Source organism: Chelonoidis abingdonii, chromosome 22 (genome assembly GCF_003597395.2).
Source record: "Chelonoidis abingdonii isolate Lonesome George chromosome 22, CheloAbing_2.0, whole genome shotgun sequence".
In the NCBI taxonomy this organism is placed as follows: domain Eukaryota; kingdom Metazoa; phylum Chordata; order Testudines; family Testudinidae; genus Chelonoidis; species Chelonoidis abingdonii.
In genome coordinates, this window is record NC_133790.1 from 17,151,117 (window position 1) to 17,164,311 (window position 13,195).

The 13,195-nt window shown below is 42.3% G+C and overlaps 1 protein-coding gene across 7 annotated transcripts in view; it reads right to left on the reverse strand.

Moving 5' to 3' along the window:
• COMT (catechol-O-methyltransferase) overlaps positions 1-13,195 on the reverse strand; it is a 38,318-nt gene that overhangs the window by 11,361 nt on the left and 13,762 nt on the right. For 6 of the 7 annotated variants that reach the window (XM_032771195.2, XM_032771197.2, XM_075059976.1 and 3 more), the window contains exon 2: positions 4,578-4,860. In XM_032771195.2, coding sequence (XP_032627086.1) covers positions 4,578-4,860 — 283 coding nt within the window. Of the gene's footprint in view, positions 1-4,577; positions 4,861-4,972; positions 5,073-13,195 lie in introns of those variants that run through there. The other variant, XM_075059975.1, reaches the window with a different exon arrangement.

Here is a 13,195-nt window from a genome sequence, read left to right on the forward strand (position 1 = left end):
GGAATCTTACAAGTTCATTTACTAAGCTGCTATAAGGAGATTCAAAATGTGATAGGGTTTATGATAAATTATACAAGGCTTCTTTTGCAGACTGGCTCCTACTTAAAATGAGATTCATTTTGAAATGTCTGGAATCTTGGAAAGAAACCACTGACAAATACCGCAAACGAAACTGCTGCTTATTGTATCAATGGGGCCCCTGTGAAACTGAAAACAGTCTTGTGAATATTTTCATAACTTTTTTTGTTTTTTGCACTCGGGTGAGTTCAGGAAATAGATTGTCTTGTATCATACTGTGAAAATTGATCATCTGACCTAGGCTTCAAACTGTAAATTTTCAAAAAAGTAAGTACGTTGAGATGTTTAAAAAAAATTAATTAAAAACCACATTTTTGAGAGAAGATAGGCCTGTATTAAATAAAATTTAGCACAACTTTGAGTGAAAAATGCAATACTTCACAAAAAAAAAAATTAGTTGCAAAATCTGTCCCCATTCATGAAATGCAGAGCTGTTAAACTTTGAGAGAGTTCACATTTTGTAAATAATATTACATGCAGTCGCCTTAATGTAAGACTTTTAAGTTAAGAAATACTCATTACAAAAGGAACAGTCAAGCCAGCTGACAAAGGCTCTATCTATTTGTATTATAAAGGCCAGAAACCATTAGCCAATTGTTACAATAAATAAAATGGGAAACTATATCCAATCCTTGCAAAGAAATGGACTCAGTGGCAGAAGTCTCTTCCATCTTTTATGGTCCTAAGTAGTGTCAATACATTAGATACCTGAATCTGAATGAATATTTGAAAGTGTTTAGCCTTTGGCATCATGCTGCATGAGCCACCTGAGCTGCTTAGTTACCTGCTATCAGCATTCACCTTGTCCTGTGCTATTTATTTATGCATCACTTGTGTACGCACTGTACTGGTGTGATGCTGCAATTTGTAACTGAGCACTCTTGTTTAGCCTTCAAATCTTAGGAATTAAAAATCAGTAATGTTGGGATTTTGCCTATCTTGCTGGAGCAGTGCCCCTTGGTGCCCACCGTATTGCCAGGTTTGTCAGCATTTCTCGTAGGAGTCCTTGTTCTCAGAAAGCTTTTATCTTCCCTTATTTTATTTTATTGGGGGGAGGGGTCCTGCCCTTCTATTATGAGTAGGGCCCTAACAAATTCACGGTCATGAAAAATGCATCATGAACTGTGAAATCTCGTCTTTTGTGTGCTTTTACCCGATACTATACAGATTTCACAGGGGAGAACAGTGTCTCTCAAATTGGGGGCCCTGACCCAAAAGGGAGTTGCAGGGGAGTTGCAAGGTTATTTTAGGGGGTAGCAGTATTGCCACTCTTACTTCTGCACTGCTGCCTGCAGAGCTGGGTGGCTGGAGATTGGCGGTTGCTGACTGAGGACCCAGCTCTGTAGGCAGCAGCGCAGAAGTCAGGGTGGCAATACTATACCATGCCATCCTGACTTCTGCTGGCAGCGGTTCTGCCTTCAGAGCTGGGCTCCCAGCCAGCAGCTGCCGCTCTCCACAGCTCTGAAGGCAGTGCCGCCACCAGCAGCAGTACAGAAAAGGTAGCAGTACCGCAATAACACCCTACAGTAACCTTCGCAACCTCCCACCCCTCCACAACTCATTTTTAGGTTAGGACCCTACAATTACAACACTGTGAAATTTCAGATTTAAATAGCTGAAATCATGAAATTTACGATTTTTAAAATCCTATGACCGTGAAATTGACCAAAATGGACCATGAATTTGGTAGGGCCCTAGTTATGAGAACTGCCCCGCTGATTCCCATTCTTTATACTTGCTTCATCCAAGGTCCTGTAGTATGACCACCATCTTTGGAGCCAAGGAAGGGACAGGGCTGGAGGGGTCACCGCAGGGCACCGTGAAGTAATACCTCCTGTAGTTCTTAAAACCCACCTAACTGCTAAAGTGAGAATTATTTTCTGTGTGGGTTTCAAACTCCCAGCCATGGGCACCTCAATTTAAAAATCATACCGCAGTTTAAGTCCACTGCCAATTGCAGTGAGTCGAACAATCCTTATAGGCATTGGTCAGAGAGGACTGCAAAGACAAACTGTTTAGAACTGTCTGATCCTAGTGAGTTTCTCATTTCAGATTACTGTATGTGTAAACTGACTAGGAATGGTCAGTTTGCTTCTGCACTGAGTCCCTTGCTGATTTAAGAGAAACCAGCTAGGTCTGCAGAAATCTACTCAGGCTCACTGTGCAGTAGCTCCCAATTCAAGCAATTTTCAGACCATTTCTCTCTATTTTCATGAAGTGTTGCTTTACACATAGCAAGCCTGCAGACGAAAACATAGTAGAAAGCTAATCAGTTTCCCTCTGCAGCTTCTCCACAGGGAAAGGACTTTAGCAGCTTTGCAGAGACTGAAAATAGAAAGGTGGGCTGAAATGTGCCAAAGAAAAAGAGAAGGGAGACAGAGCAGAGAGAAATGAGGAGAAAATGGGGAGCCGTAGGACAGAAAACAGGAAAGAGGATATAGATTAAAAGGAGGGAGGAAAAAAAGAAATACAGAGAACACAGGAGGAGATGCACAAAAACAGGAAAGAGGGAGGAAGAGAACTGGGGAGAAAGGGAAAAGGGGTATATACTAGTGAAAAATGCATTCGACTGCAAAATGATGCAAATATTAAACTGGCTGACGTAAGTAATGAAATGTGATACTCTACCTTCAGCTCTCCTGCAAAACTTTCACTGATGTTGCTGGAAGGTCTCTTGGTATGGCTCTGCTCTCATTGATCTAGCCCAGGGCTCCTACTTAACAGTATAACTCAGCCTTCTCCTGCCACCCAGCTTTTATTGGCACATTTCTGCAGGGTAAGTGTATAGTGCTGCAACTGTACATTTTTTGTATTAATTCAGGGACTTCAGTGGCAGTGACTGGTGCTCTCCTTTCTGTCCGTATTGTCTAAATGCCCTGCTTTTGCACTCACTGTTGCCCCTAATGGTGAAACTCTTGACCCCATATTATTTGTGTGACAGACTCTGTATATTATCTTATAGCACGTTTGTCTTCAATGCTTATTTATAGGATTATTTAATAAATGCAATTAGTCATATGTAACACAGCATATTGTTCCAATTTATTGTAGATTAGGGATAGCTTGTTGTTATAAATTGGTGTAGTGCTATGTACCTTCTTGGGATATGATCTCAGCATGGTCATTTCTAGTCAATACTTAGATAGGAGGCTTCTAAAAAAACCCAGGGCATTTCAGGGATCAGAGCTCTTGATTCAGTGGGTGGCACTGGTCCTTTTCAGCAAGTACTGAATCAATGTCCTAGCAGTGTACTGTTGAAACTGTTTCAAATGAGCTGTAAGGCAAAGTTGAGACCATTTGGGGTCACTAAAAGATCCCAAGGCATTATCTCACCAGATGCCCTAGCAAAATCCCCTAGTTTGGGGAGTTGGTAACTGTGGTGTATCTGTGTGCTATTCAAAGCCACAGAGGAGACTGCACTTTACTGAGCGTTGAAGCCACTCCTGTCAGGTGCTTTGGCACCTTTAAGATGAGAGGTGCTAAATAAATCCAAGATAGTGTCATTATATAATTCAATGCATCATGGGCTAAATCTTAAGATCCACATTCCGTTTTCACTCAAGCAAATTTCTACTGAAAGCCAAGGGCATATTGTCCAAGCAAAAACCTCAGAACATGACCAAATATTACCAGGGCTAGAGCTTTAATAATGTGTGCAAAGATACTAGACACTACAGCTTTCACCCTAAACATACTATTCATGGAATCACAGGAACGGTTTCGTAAACTAGACCTAACACATTGGGGTCTCTCTGACGACTGTGTAAAAGTACAAGTTTACTAGGGTTAACCCTAGATTACTATGTTTCTTCCAAATTCCCTGCACTGCCTCCAAAAACTAAAAAGGGCCAAATTTTATCCACTTAGCTGATTTGGCCTTTAAGAGAAACTAAGACATGCCAGGTGATAGTAATGTCAGATTCTCCTATTAGTATATAGGACAGCTTCTTATGTATATTACAGCTGTATGATCTCCCTTCCCTCAAAAATACTTTGCCTAAACTATTGTTTATATCTGCAAAATTCCTCTTATTTTAAATACTCATGGTTTGCACATTTCAATCAAGGATCTCAAAATGCTTCATAAACACCAGTGAATTAAGGCTCATGGACACTTTGTGCTGGAAATAGGATAAGATCCATTGTAACGGAGGTACAGAAAGCAAGGCAGTGACTTTTCCAAGGCTACGTAGCAAGAAACTGGCAGGAATCCAAGTCAGGGGTTTTTGTTTCTCAACTCCCCAGATGCCTGCCCTCCCTCCCTCATGAAGAAATATGCACAGCACATCAAAAATCACATGTGGCCCCATGACCCTACAGTGCACCTGCTGGATTCTTCCAAAGAGATTTACACCATCTTGCATTATTGTTTGCATAACCGCTGTTGCGGCGTGCAAGGTTGCTGTGTTTTTTCAGTGGCAAACAGAATAACGTATCCTGTATCATGCCAGTCTCAAACTCAAAAGGAGCCTTGAGGAGCTTCTCTCTGATGTGATTACCTTTTTCAGGCCCCACATTCATGGCCCACTCCTTCTGAGAGCAGTACTTATCTATGGTGTCCACTACACTCTGGGGGTCTCCTCTGACTGCATTCTGCAGCACGAAGTTTAAAATCCTCTCTTCTTTGCTCTGAGCCATGATGAAATTGTTTATTTGCTGCACGATAATTTCATTCCACAGAATGGCTGCCCAGCCGTTGTTTCTGATGAGCACTGCAGGCAGCAGCACGATGAAGAGCAGGCTGGTAACTATGGAGAAAAGGATCGGATAGCTCCCCAGCATCTGGAATAAAAGAGACAAAACAGGTTTTTAGTTAAGGTGGCACAGGAGAGAACCATCTTTCACATAGAATAACCCATAAGCAACACCCAGGATAGGAATATATAGAACTTACTATAATTCTACTGTACAGTGTGATTGGAAACAGCTATGTTTTATCCAGAGATAGACACTGGTCTGGGAGTTCCCTTTAGGGGCAAATTTCATAGGCAGTTAACAAGTGGCTTTATTAATACCATACTCCCCTCCCCTGCGTAGCCACTCAGTTCTGACTCCACCCCAAAACACCATTGCACAGACTGGCTGTGATCTTTAAAATCCTAAATAATTGTACTAGGTGTGATTTTCATCCCCTCTTGTTTGGGTTAGGCAGGAGTGTGGTTGAGTGAGATTGGTGAAGAAATATGGAGCTTTTCACCTTTAGTTCTGAGCACTGAGATCTGTAGAGATCAGAGGTGGTTATGCAAAGTCCTATGTGAAATGAACATTAATGAAGGAGTACTGGTCTCCAGGAAACACACCACAAAAACCAGCACAGCTAGCCCCTGCCTTGCTGGTACGCTCTGAAGAGAAGTGAAGGACTGAACTACCCCCTCCCACTTCAAGGTCACAATTGAGGCACTTGCCTGGAGTGGTCAAAGGAAACTGGCAGCACAATCTCTGTCTGTGCTAACAAAGCCTTGGATCTCTGAGCCATCAATCGGGCACCTTTTGCAAACACAAAATTCACTTCACTTTGTATTTGAAAGCATGGATTCTTTTTTCCCCTCTCCAGTTACAAAATACAAAGTTGAATCCCTGTGCCAGAGCAGAGGAATTCAGGGGATGTAACAAAAGGGTGCATTGTATTTCACTGACAGGCTGGTTTTGCAGCCACCTCATGACACTGTGCCTATTCTTCCAAGAAACTTGGTGTCTTTGCTGAAGGTGCCTACGTGTACGTTATCTAGACATGTGTCTCTCCAAGTGTAGGGCATTAGGACTTGAAACTCACCAGATGGGATGCACGTCACCCTGTACAGCTCAAGCAATAAATCCCTTCAAAGCCATTTACCTGCACAGACAACGCTCTACAGAAAAGTATATTTATTATGCTAGGGAATGACTCATTGATTTTGAATCGACCATAGCCCCAAAGAGCTGCTACTGACTGTTTCTTTAAATGAAGAATTAATTTAGTCTTTATGGAAGTGCAGAACTAAGAACACTGACTGCACAAGTCTCTGTATAAGCTTCTCCCATACAACACTGCTAGGGCACCTGTTGATGCAGCCTGTAACACCTCTGTTGCTCTGCTCCTGTGCCTCCACTTGAGCTGGGGCTGACAATTGCATGGCGTAGTTGGAATGTGCACAAGTCAGGACAAGGCTGAGTGAATGCCAGAATCATTTTGCAATTTTATTTGGGATTTGCACACAGATCTATGGAATTCAGAGGCTCCTTTCCCCTGCCCACCACACCCCACAGTTCTGCATGGGAAAGTACAATGTTCTCTAAGCCATTTTTAATACAAACGGTTTACCAGCCTCTGTTGTTTAACCCTTTCTATTCCCTCCCCTCAATCCAATAAACTCCATTCAAAGGGCCTGTTGCAGGGCTGCCTGCCCTACCTGCACCATCTCCTGACCAACTGTGGTGCTGCAGGTCATCCAGCCTCAGTCACCCTTCCCTCAGGGCCCTTTAAGAACTCCACCCAGTCTAAAGGAGTGTAAGACAAAATTCCCCTGCAGATGTTCTATTTAATCCCAAAATAAACTTGAAATAGTGTCTCCCCTTGGCTCAGGGATAACAGAACCCTCCTCCTTGGGGCCTGTGGTCTCTGGGATCTCCTCTCCCTCAGGAGAGCTTCTCTTTCTGTGACCACCTTCCTGCAACTGAGCCTTGCTGGCCTTTTGTCAGGCTCTGCTGTTCATTATTCAATTAGCTGCCTGGACAGGCTCCCTCTCCTTAAATTAGCTCACCCTGGGTGGTCTAAAAAGAGCCAGCAATCCCTTGAGAGGGCTCCGTCCTGCAAAGTGCTGAATTTCCTCAGGTCCCACTGAACTCATAGAGCTCCTCACAGACTAGAACCCCAAGGGGAAGTTGGGAAGAAGAGAAATGGCTCACAACCTGAGAGGGTGCTTATTCCTTCCATCAAACCCCTTCATGTCCGATCTTCCCAGCCAGGCCCGACAGCTCTGGCTCAGTCACCCTTCCCTCAGGGCCCTTTAAGAACTCCACTCAGCTCTGGCTGCCCCTGTATTAAAGTCCTACATGCTCTGATGTGCCTTTTAAATAGGGCAGTCACGGCTAGGGGCCCAGTGGAGCAGCTGGTGCACCTACTGGGCACTACAAGTGGATCCTCCAAGGCTTGGTCTAAATTCACAGATGTGAGGGAGTGGGGTTAGCCTGACAACCCTCTGCCCCACACACAGTCTCACTTTTGGTTGTTTTTCCAAAATGAACCTTTTGAGATTACTCTTACATTTTAAGGGTCCCTACATTTTCTTTCTTTAGTCTGCTCTTCATAAGTAGGGTTCATGTGAAAAAATCCACTTTCAAAACTTTAAATTACCATGCAGGACATATTTTGAGTTCAGAAGACGATTGGGTTGCTATGGAGATGTGCTCAACTCATGGTACAGTTGATGTTTGTTCACTCATCCACTTACCTCAGTTGCACAGCACATATAATTTGTTTGGAACACTTACCATCTGTTTCCTTTGGCTTCCAGTAGTTAGCAAAGTTAACGCTCACATTTGTAACATTCTAATATGCCCATTGCAAAGAACTGACCCGAGTTGTTGCTTTTTAAGGCCTGAGGGCATCATTTGGCAGGAGAAAATCATGTTTCTTAGCCATTTAACTCAGATAGCAAGAAGCTTCTCTCACATTTTCCAGAGGCATGCATACCAATCTGACCCATCCTCCCCCACGCACAAGTAATTCTGTTGATCATTCTAGCCAGTTTCCTACATTCTTCATAGAAAAGAATGCGCACTTTTGAGCTGGCCTTTCCAAACCTGAATGAAGAAGCCTCATGTTTTCCACTGCTGGAGTTTGGCTTGGCCTTTGAGGATGTCACTGGTTTACAAAGACCCCTTTTGATTTGACCACCTTACTTATTCTAGTGGCTTAAAGGGAGTGGTGTGGCTGTCACTGGTGGACTAGTATTATCAAGTGGTTGTAGAGACATTAAACATTCTTCAGTGGGTGTGGGCATATGGCCCCTCCTCAAGAAACTATTTATTGATGCCAGACTGCTCACTAATTACCACTGAATGCCTAACCTTCCCTTTTACTGGAGAAGGTGGTCTAGGTGCATCTGGATACCAGTGACATTCTGGGTAGCATCCAGTCTGCATTGAGGCCTCTTTTGGACCAGCGAATGCATTTGTCGCTATCACGATCACTGCCAGAAATGGTCATTTTGTTTACACTGGACCTTCCAGTAAGATTAACCATTGGCTGTTGATTTTGCAACAAACGGATTTTGCCAGTATGGTTAGGACTGTCCTTTGAAGGATCCAGTCAGACCTGGAACTTAGGATGGATAGTAACTGAAGAGTACTAGGTCTCATCTTTAAGAAATGCAAGCATTCTCCTCGGGTGCTCACCATATGTGTGAGACCTCTTGGTGAGATCATTTCTAAACACAGGCTGAAACAGCATCTGTATGCTGATGAGACACAGCTGCTGTACACCTATTGCCTCATGCACCCTCTTAACTCAGTCTTTGAATCTCTGCCCTGGAGGAATGCTTGCACAGTATCACCAGCTGGATTCATCTGATCTATATCATTTACATATTAAGTAAAAAGGAGCGGAGGCTGCTTTTATCTCTCTTCCGCCTTCACAAAGCACTATTTGGAGGTAACGAACCAAGGTAAGAACCTTTGCATCCCTTTCATACCACATTCAACACAGGCTTTCAATGGGAAAGGTCATGGTGGTAAGTGGTTTTCAGTGGTGCAGTTTTCTTATGCCGTTATCCTTGTTTTATTGGCAAGGTAGTCATGAAATTATTATGTGCTGTCCCTTCAAGGAGGTCTTCGAACAGTGCTTCTTCACTGCCTGAAGCTGGGGGAAGCACAATCAATCAATGGGTGAAATCAGATTATACTCACTGCTTAGAAAGTGGTGAATTCATTTTACAGTATCTCTGCTGGTTTTTACATATTTAATTATATAGACTTAGACTCTGTGTATGCAAACACCTCTTCCTTGGGCTCCCTGCAGATGGATATTTGCATTCAGACATCAGTTTCTATTTAGGCATTCTGCTGTTGTGGCTCAGCTTGGCAGGTGATTATAGCTTTATAGCTGGTGGGCCCTGTGATGTGAAACTATCTAAGAGACACTGAGAACTTTTCTTTTCCAAAGGCAGGTGTTTTGTTTTGATCCCTGTTGGCCTCACTATTGCCACACGTGGTGCCTAACATCAATTTTAAACCTCATATGTTAAAACATATGTAGTTCTTACTGTTTGTCAGGCTAAGGAAAACTCTCTGAACGACAAATAACCCAACCTCAAATCCTCACCAGCCACCCCTTAAGCAGAAGGCTGAATGAACAGACAGACCTTCCATTTGCCCCGACGGCTTGCCCTAAAGTTGGGAAGCAAATTCCTGAATCAAGGCTAGGAGTAATAACTTATTTCACTGCAGATTTCACCCATGACTCTGGATTTGAAGCTAAATTATAACTCTATTGTCTCACATTGCCATAATGAACCAAGAGTAGGAAACTGTTCTCTGCTGTTAACAATGGTTTCTTTTTATGTTTTAGATTTGGCAGGAAAATCTAATATAATTCAAAGGGCCTATTATTTTGGGATGGTGTTAAAAGCCTGACCCCTCAACCTCAATCTGCTGAGAAACTATTCGTCTTTACTTGCTTCACATCATTAAGGGTTTTGAAGAATTTGTCTCTTATAGTATTTTAGTTTGATGTCTACACGCGTAACTGCCTTACCTGAGGGTTACAAGTGGTTAAAGACTAGAACTCCTTTCCTCTACATCCCTAGAGTTAAAATGTGGGGGATTGCTGGCCAGAGGTTATATAGATATAAACCTCTTAGTCTTTGCACTTGCTGTTTGCCTTGGGATTCATTTGTTTTGTTTAGAAGCATTTCTGAATTTCAATTGGGTAGTTTTATTGTTATACACCACCCAAGGGACCTTGGCAAGCTGGCAATATAAAGTTATTAACTGAGTTCCCTTGCAAGACATTATCCTGAAATCTGCATTCCAGAGCAAGTGGGTTTTAAAAGAAGCAAACCAGCGTTCTGTAAAAACCTTAATTTCTTTTTCTCCTTTGGGAAATCTCAAAACACCCACTCCATTTTGCTGGGATGTATGAAAGAAAAATCTTTGCAATATTAATTCAGCAATAAAAGCAACTTATTTTCAAGAGTCTGGTGCACAAATGTTGACTGTGCCCGCAAACTGAAATGGTACAGTCCCATACCAAAATAATAGGCAACTTGTTTTTTTCATTAGCTAACAAATATATGATGTGCAAGGTTAAAAATGTAATTCAACCAACTTAAAACCAGCACTGCACAAGAGGACAGATTTATTCCTGAGTTCATTATGACATTATTAGAAAATGCAGCTGTAATTGCAGCTTTAATATGGATTCATAGAACACACAAAATTTATAGAGAAACTGAAATAAATCACTGATGTGCATCTCACATAACAACAGAATTAGAAGATAGCAACTATTATTATTAAATACTTGTATTACAGTAGGACCCAGTGGCCCCAGTAGACAAACACATGGCCATGGAGGTATGTCCTGCAGCCCGCCATAGGTGCCGACACGCGCCCCCTCCCCGCCCAAGCGTGGTGCATCCCTGCTCTTCCGCCTACCTCCCAGTGCTTAGGACCTTCCAGGACGGAGGGGGGAGGAGCGGAGATGTGGCACGCTCAGGGGAGGAGGTGGAGAAGAGGCAGGGCTGAGGTGGGGACTTTGGGGAAGGGGTTGGAATGGGGGTAGGGAAGAGGTGGGAAAAGGCAGGGCAGGGGCAGGGCCTCATGGAAGAGGTGGAGTGGGGGTTCTGCAGTCTGTTACCAACCAATTTTGAAGGTGGATTACTTAGTCTGACTGCCACACCCTTGTGCCTAGCTGCCACCTCACATATCAGCACAACCACCTAAACAACAACACAACCAGCAAGTCCAAATGCAGATAGCCCCTCACCCCAGCACACACCCCTTATTTGCCACCAACACAAATCAAACAAAATCTCCCAGCACAGCACAACACAACCCAGGCACAAATCAACACAGCTTCCCATCACAACACACGTTCATCACCACCCTCAGTCATGCTTACCATGGCTAAGTGGCAAATCCTTTGCTAGTAAGCATATCTTGGGCTACTGTTACAACACAATAAAGGTCACAATGATTTTTCTACTAAGATGCTATACAATTTAAGGGTGTAGAAAAAAAGGTATATATTATATGAGAAACAGTACATGACCCTGTAATTAAAAGATCACACAATAACACAGTCTCAAAGGGGCAGACAAAAAGTTGTGTGCGCAACCTTAATTTTGGCATGTGTGCTTAACATTCTGTTAGGGTAGTTTTTTGTATGGAATGTGGTACAATTTGCAAGCAACACAGACTGGTTTAGTCTCAGGATATCAAATCTAATATTGATGCTCGGGTTGATGCAAAATGCTGCCAGCTAAATGGCCAAAAATGAAATGATGTCAAAATTAGCACTGACTTTTCACCTTACAGTTTTAAAAAAGTTAATATATTGACTTTTAATAGCATACTATAGTACTCTTTGGTTTTTTCATTGTTGACTATACTTTTGTATCGTTGTATGAAAAGGTTTCAGTGATGCAGCCCTCAGGCCAATGTACTAGTCCTCATATGGTCCTCATGGTGATTTGAGTTTGACATCCCTGCATTAGAGCCTCTGAGTTAGAAACGTATTTGGAAGATATGGTCCCTGCCTAACATACTTAAAATCTAAACAGAGAAGACAAACAATAACAAACAACATATACAATGTTAGCAAGGGAATTAAACAAACAAGCAAACCCCACAACCCTGGAGGGATATCATAGTAAAATGATGAACCGGTTTTGTCACCAAATCCACATTCAGGAAAGCAGATTATTCAAGGATACCAGATATTAAATGTCCCAGCATGTCAGAGGACTGATAATCTTTCTTCATATGTTATGGTATAGATGCAGAATCTTGCCTGTTTAGATTATACTGTATAAATAACTCATCCTTTTACATGGAGTATATCATATCCTTTCATTCATATGACTTGTCTTGTGTATCCCTAAATCTACAATATATTGGCTGTCTCTTTTGCATGTAATCTGGGAGTATACATAAATGACTAGTTTCTCATCAGATTTTACCACATAGGTTTCATTTCAGTTTTGTGCCCAAACCTTCATAAAGCAAAGGTTTGGCCCTACTGGGTAATGTTTACAGTTTTGGTGTGTGAGAGCAGATGCTTTTCCCAATCTGCTCAACAAACACAGCTCACGGGAGTATATAAAGTGCAAACGTGGCCCTTTCTTTTTGAGTTTATCCTACTGTAGTTTGAAAAGCCAAAGATCAGATTAACCTTTCTCCCCAGGTGTAGCTACTCCTAGAGTTCCTCCCTCATGATTGCTCAGCCCACATCCACTTATCCTTGTTACAGAGGATCAGCAGCATCTGCTAGCCAGGTAGGGTATTACAGGTAAATGCTTCCAGCCTGTTCAGTTATGATATTCGGAAACACCACAATAAATAATGAAGGTGTTGAGACAATATGAAGTATTAAAACAAAAGAAGTAATAGTGAAGATCTGACACCGTTTGGCTTTATAATGATCTTGTACAGAAGCATTCTTTAGCAGTTCCCAAATCCTGCCAATGGATTTACGCAGTATAAAGAATACTTCACCAAACACTGAAGTGCAGCCATTTCTAGGGTGAAAGGTGGAAATTGAATAGAAGTACTCATTCACACTCCACACTCGTTTAGGAAAGGCAGCGAACACCTTCCCTGATTTGAGAATGATGGTATGTAGACTAGAGGCAATTTGTTGTTCAGCTTCATATTGGGCAAGGACATCAGGGTAACATGCTTGTATGCAAAGTACCATGGAACATTTAATGACAATGTCATCAATTTCCCTTATCCTAAAAATGGCACCTCCACAATACAGTGCACCCTTCAACCACATTGTGATATTTAGTCAGTGCTGGCTTAGGTATTAAATCATTTACTATACTTTCTGCAGTATCTGGGTTTTCCTTAAGCACCTGACCCTGCTCAGTTTGAAAGATCTCATGAGATCACAGCCTGATTTGGTAATGCAACT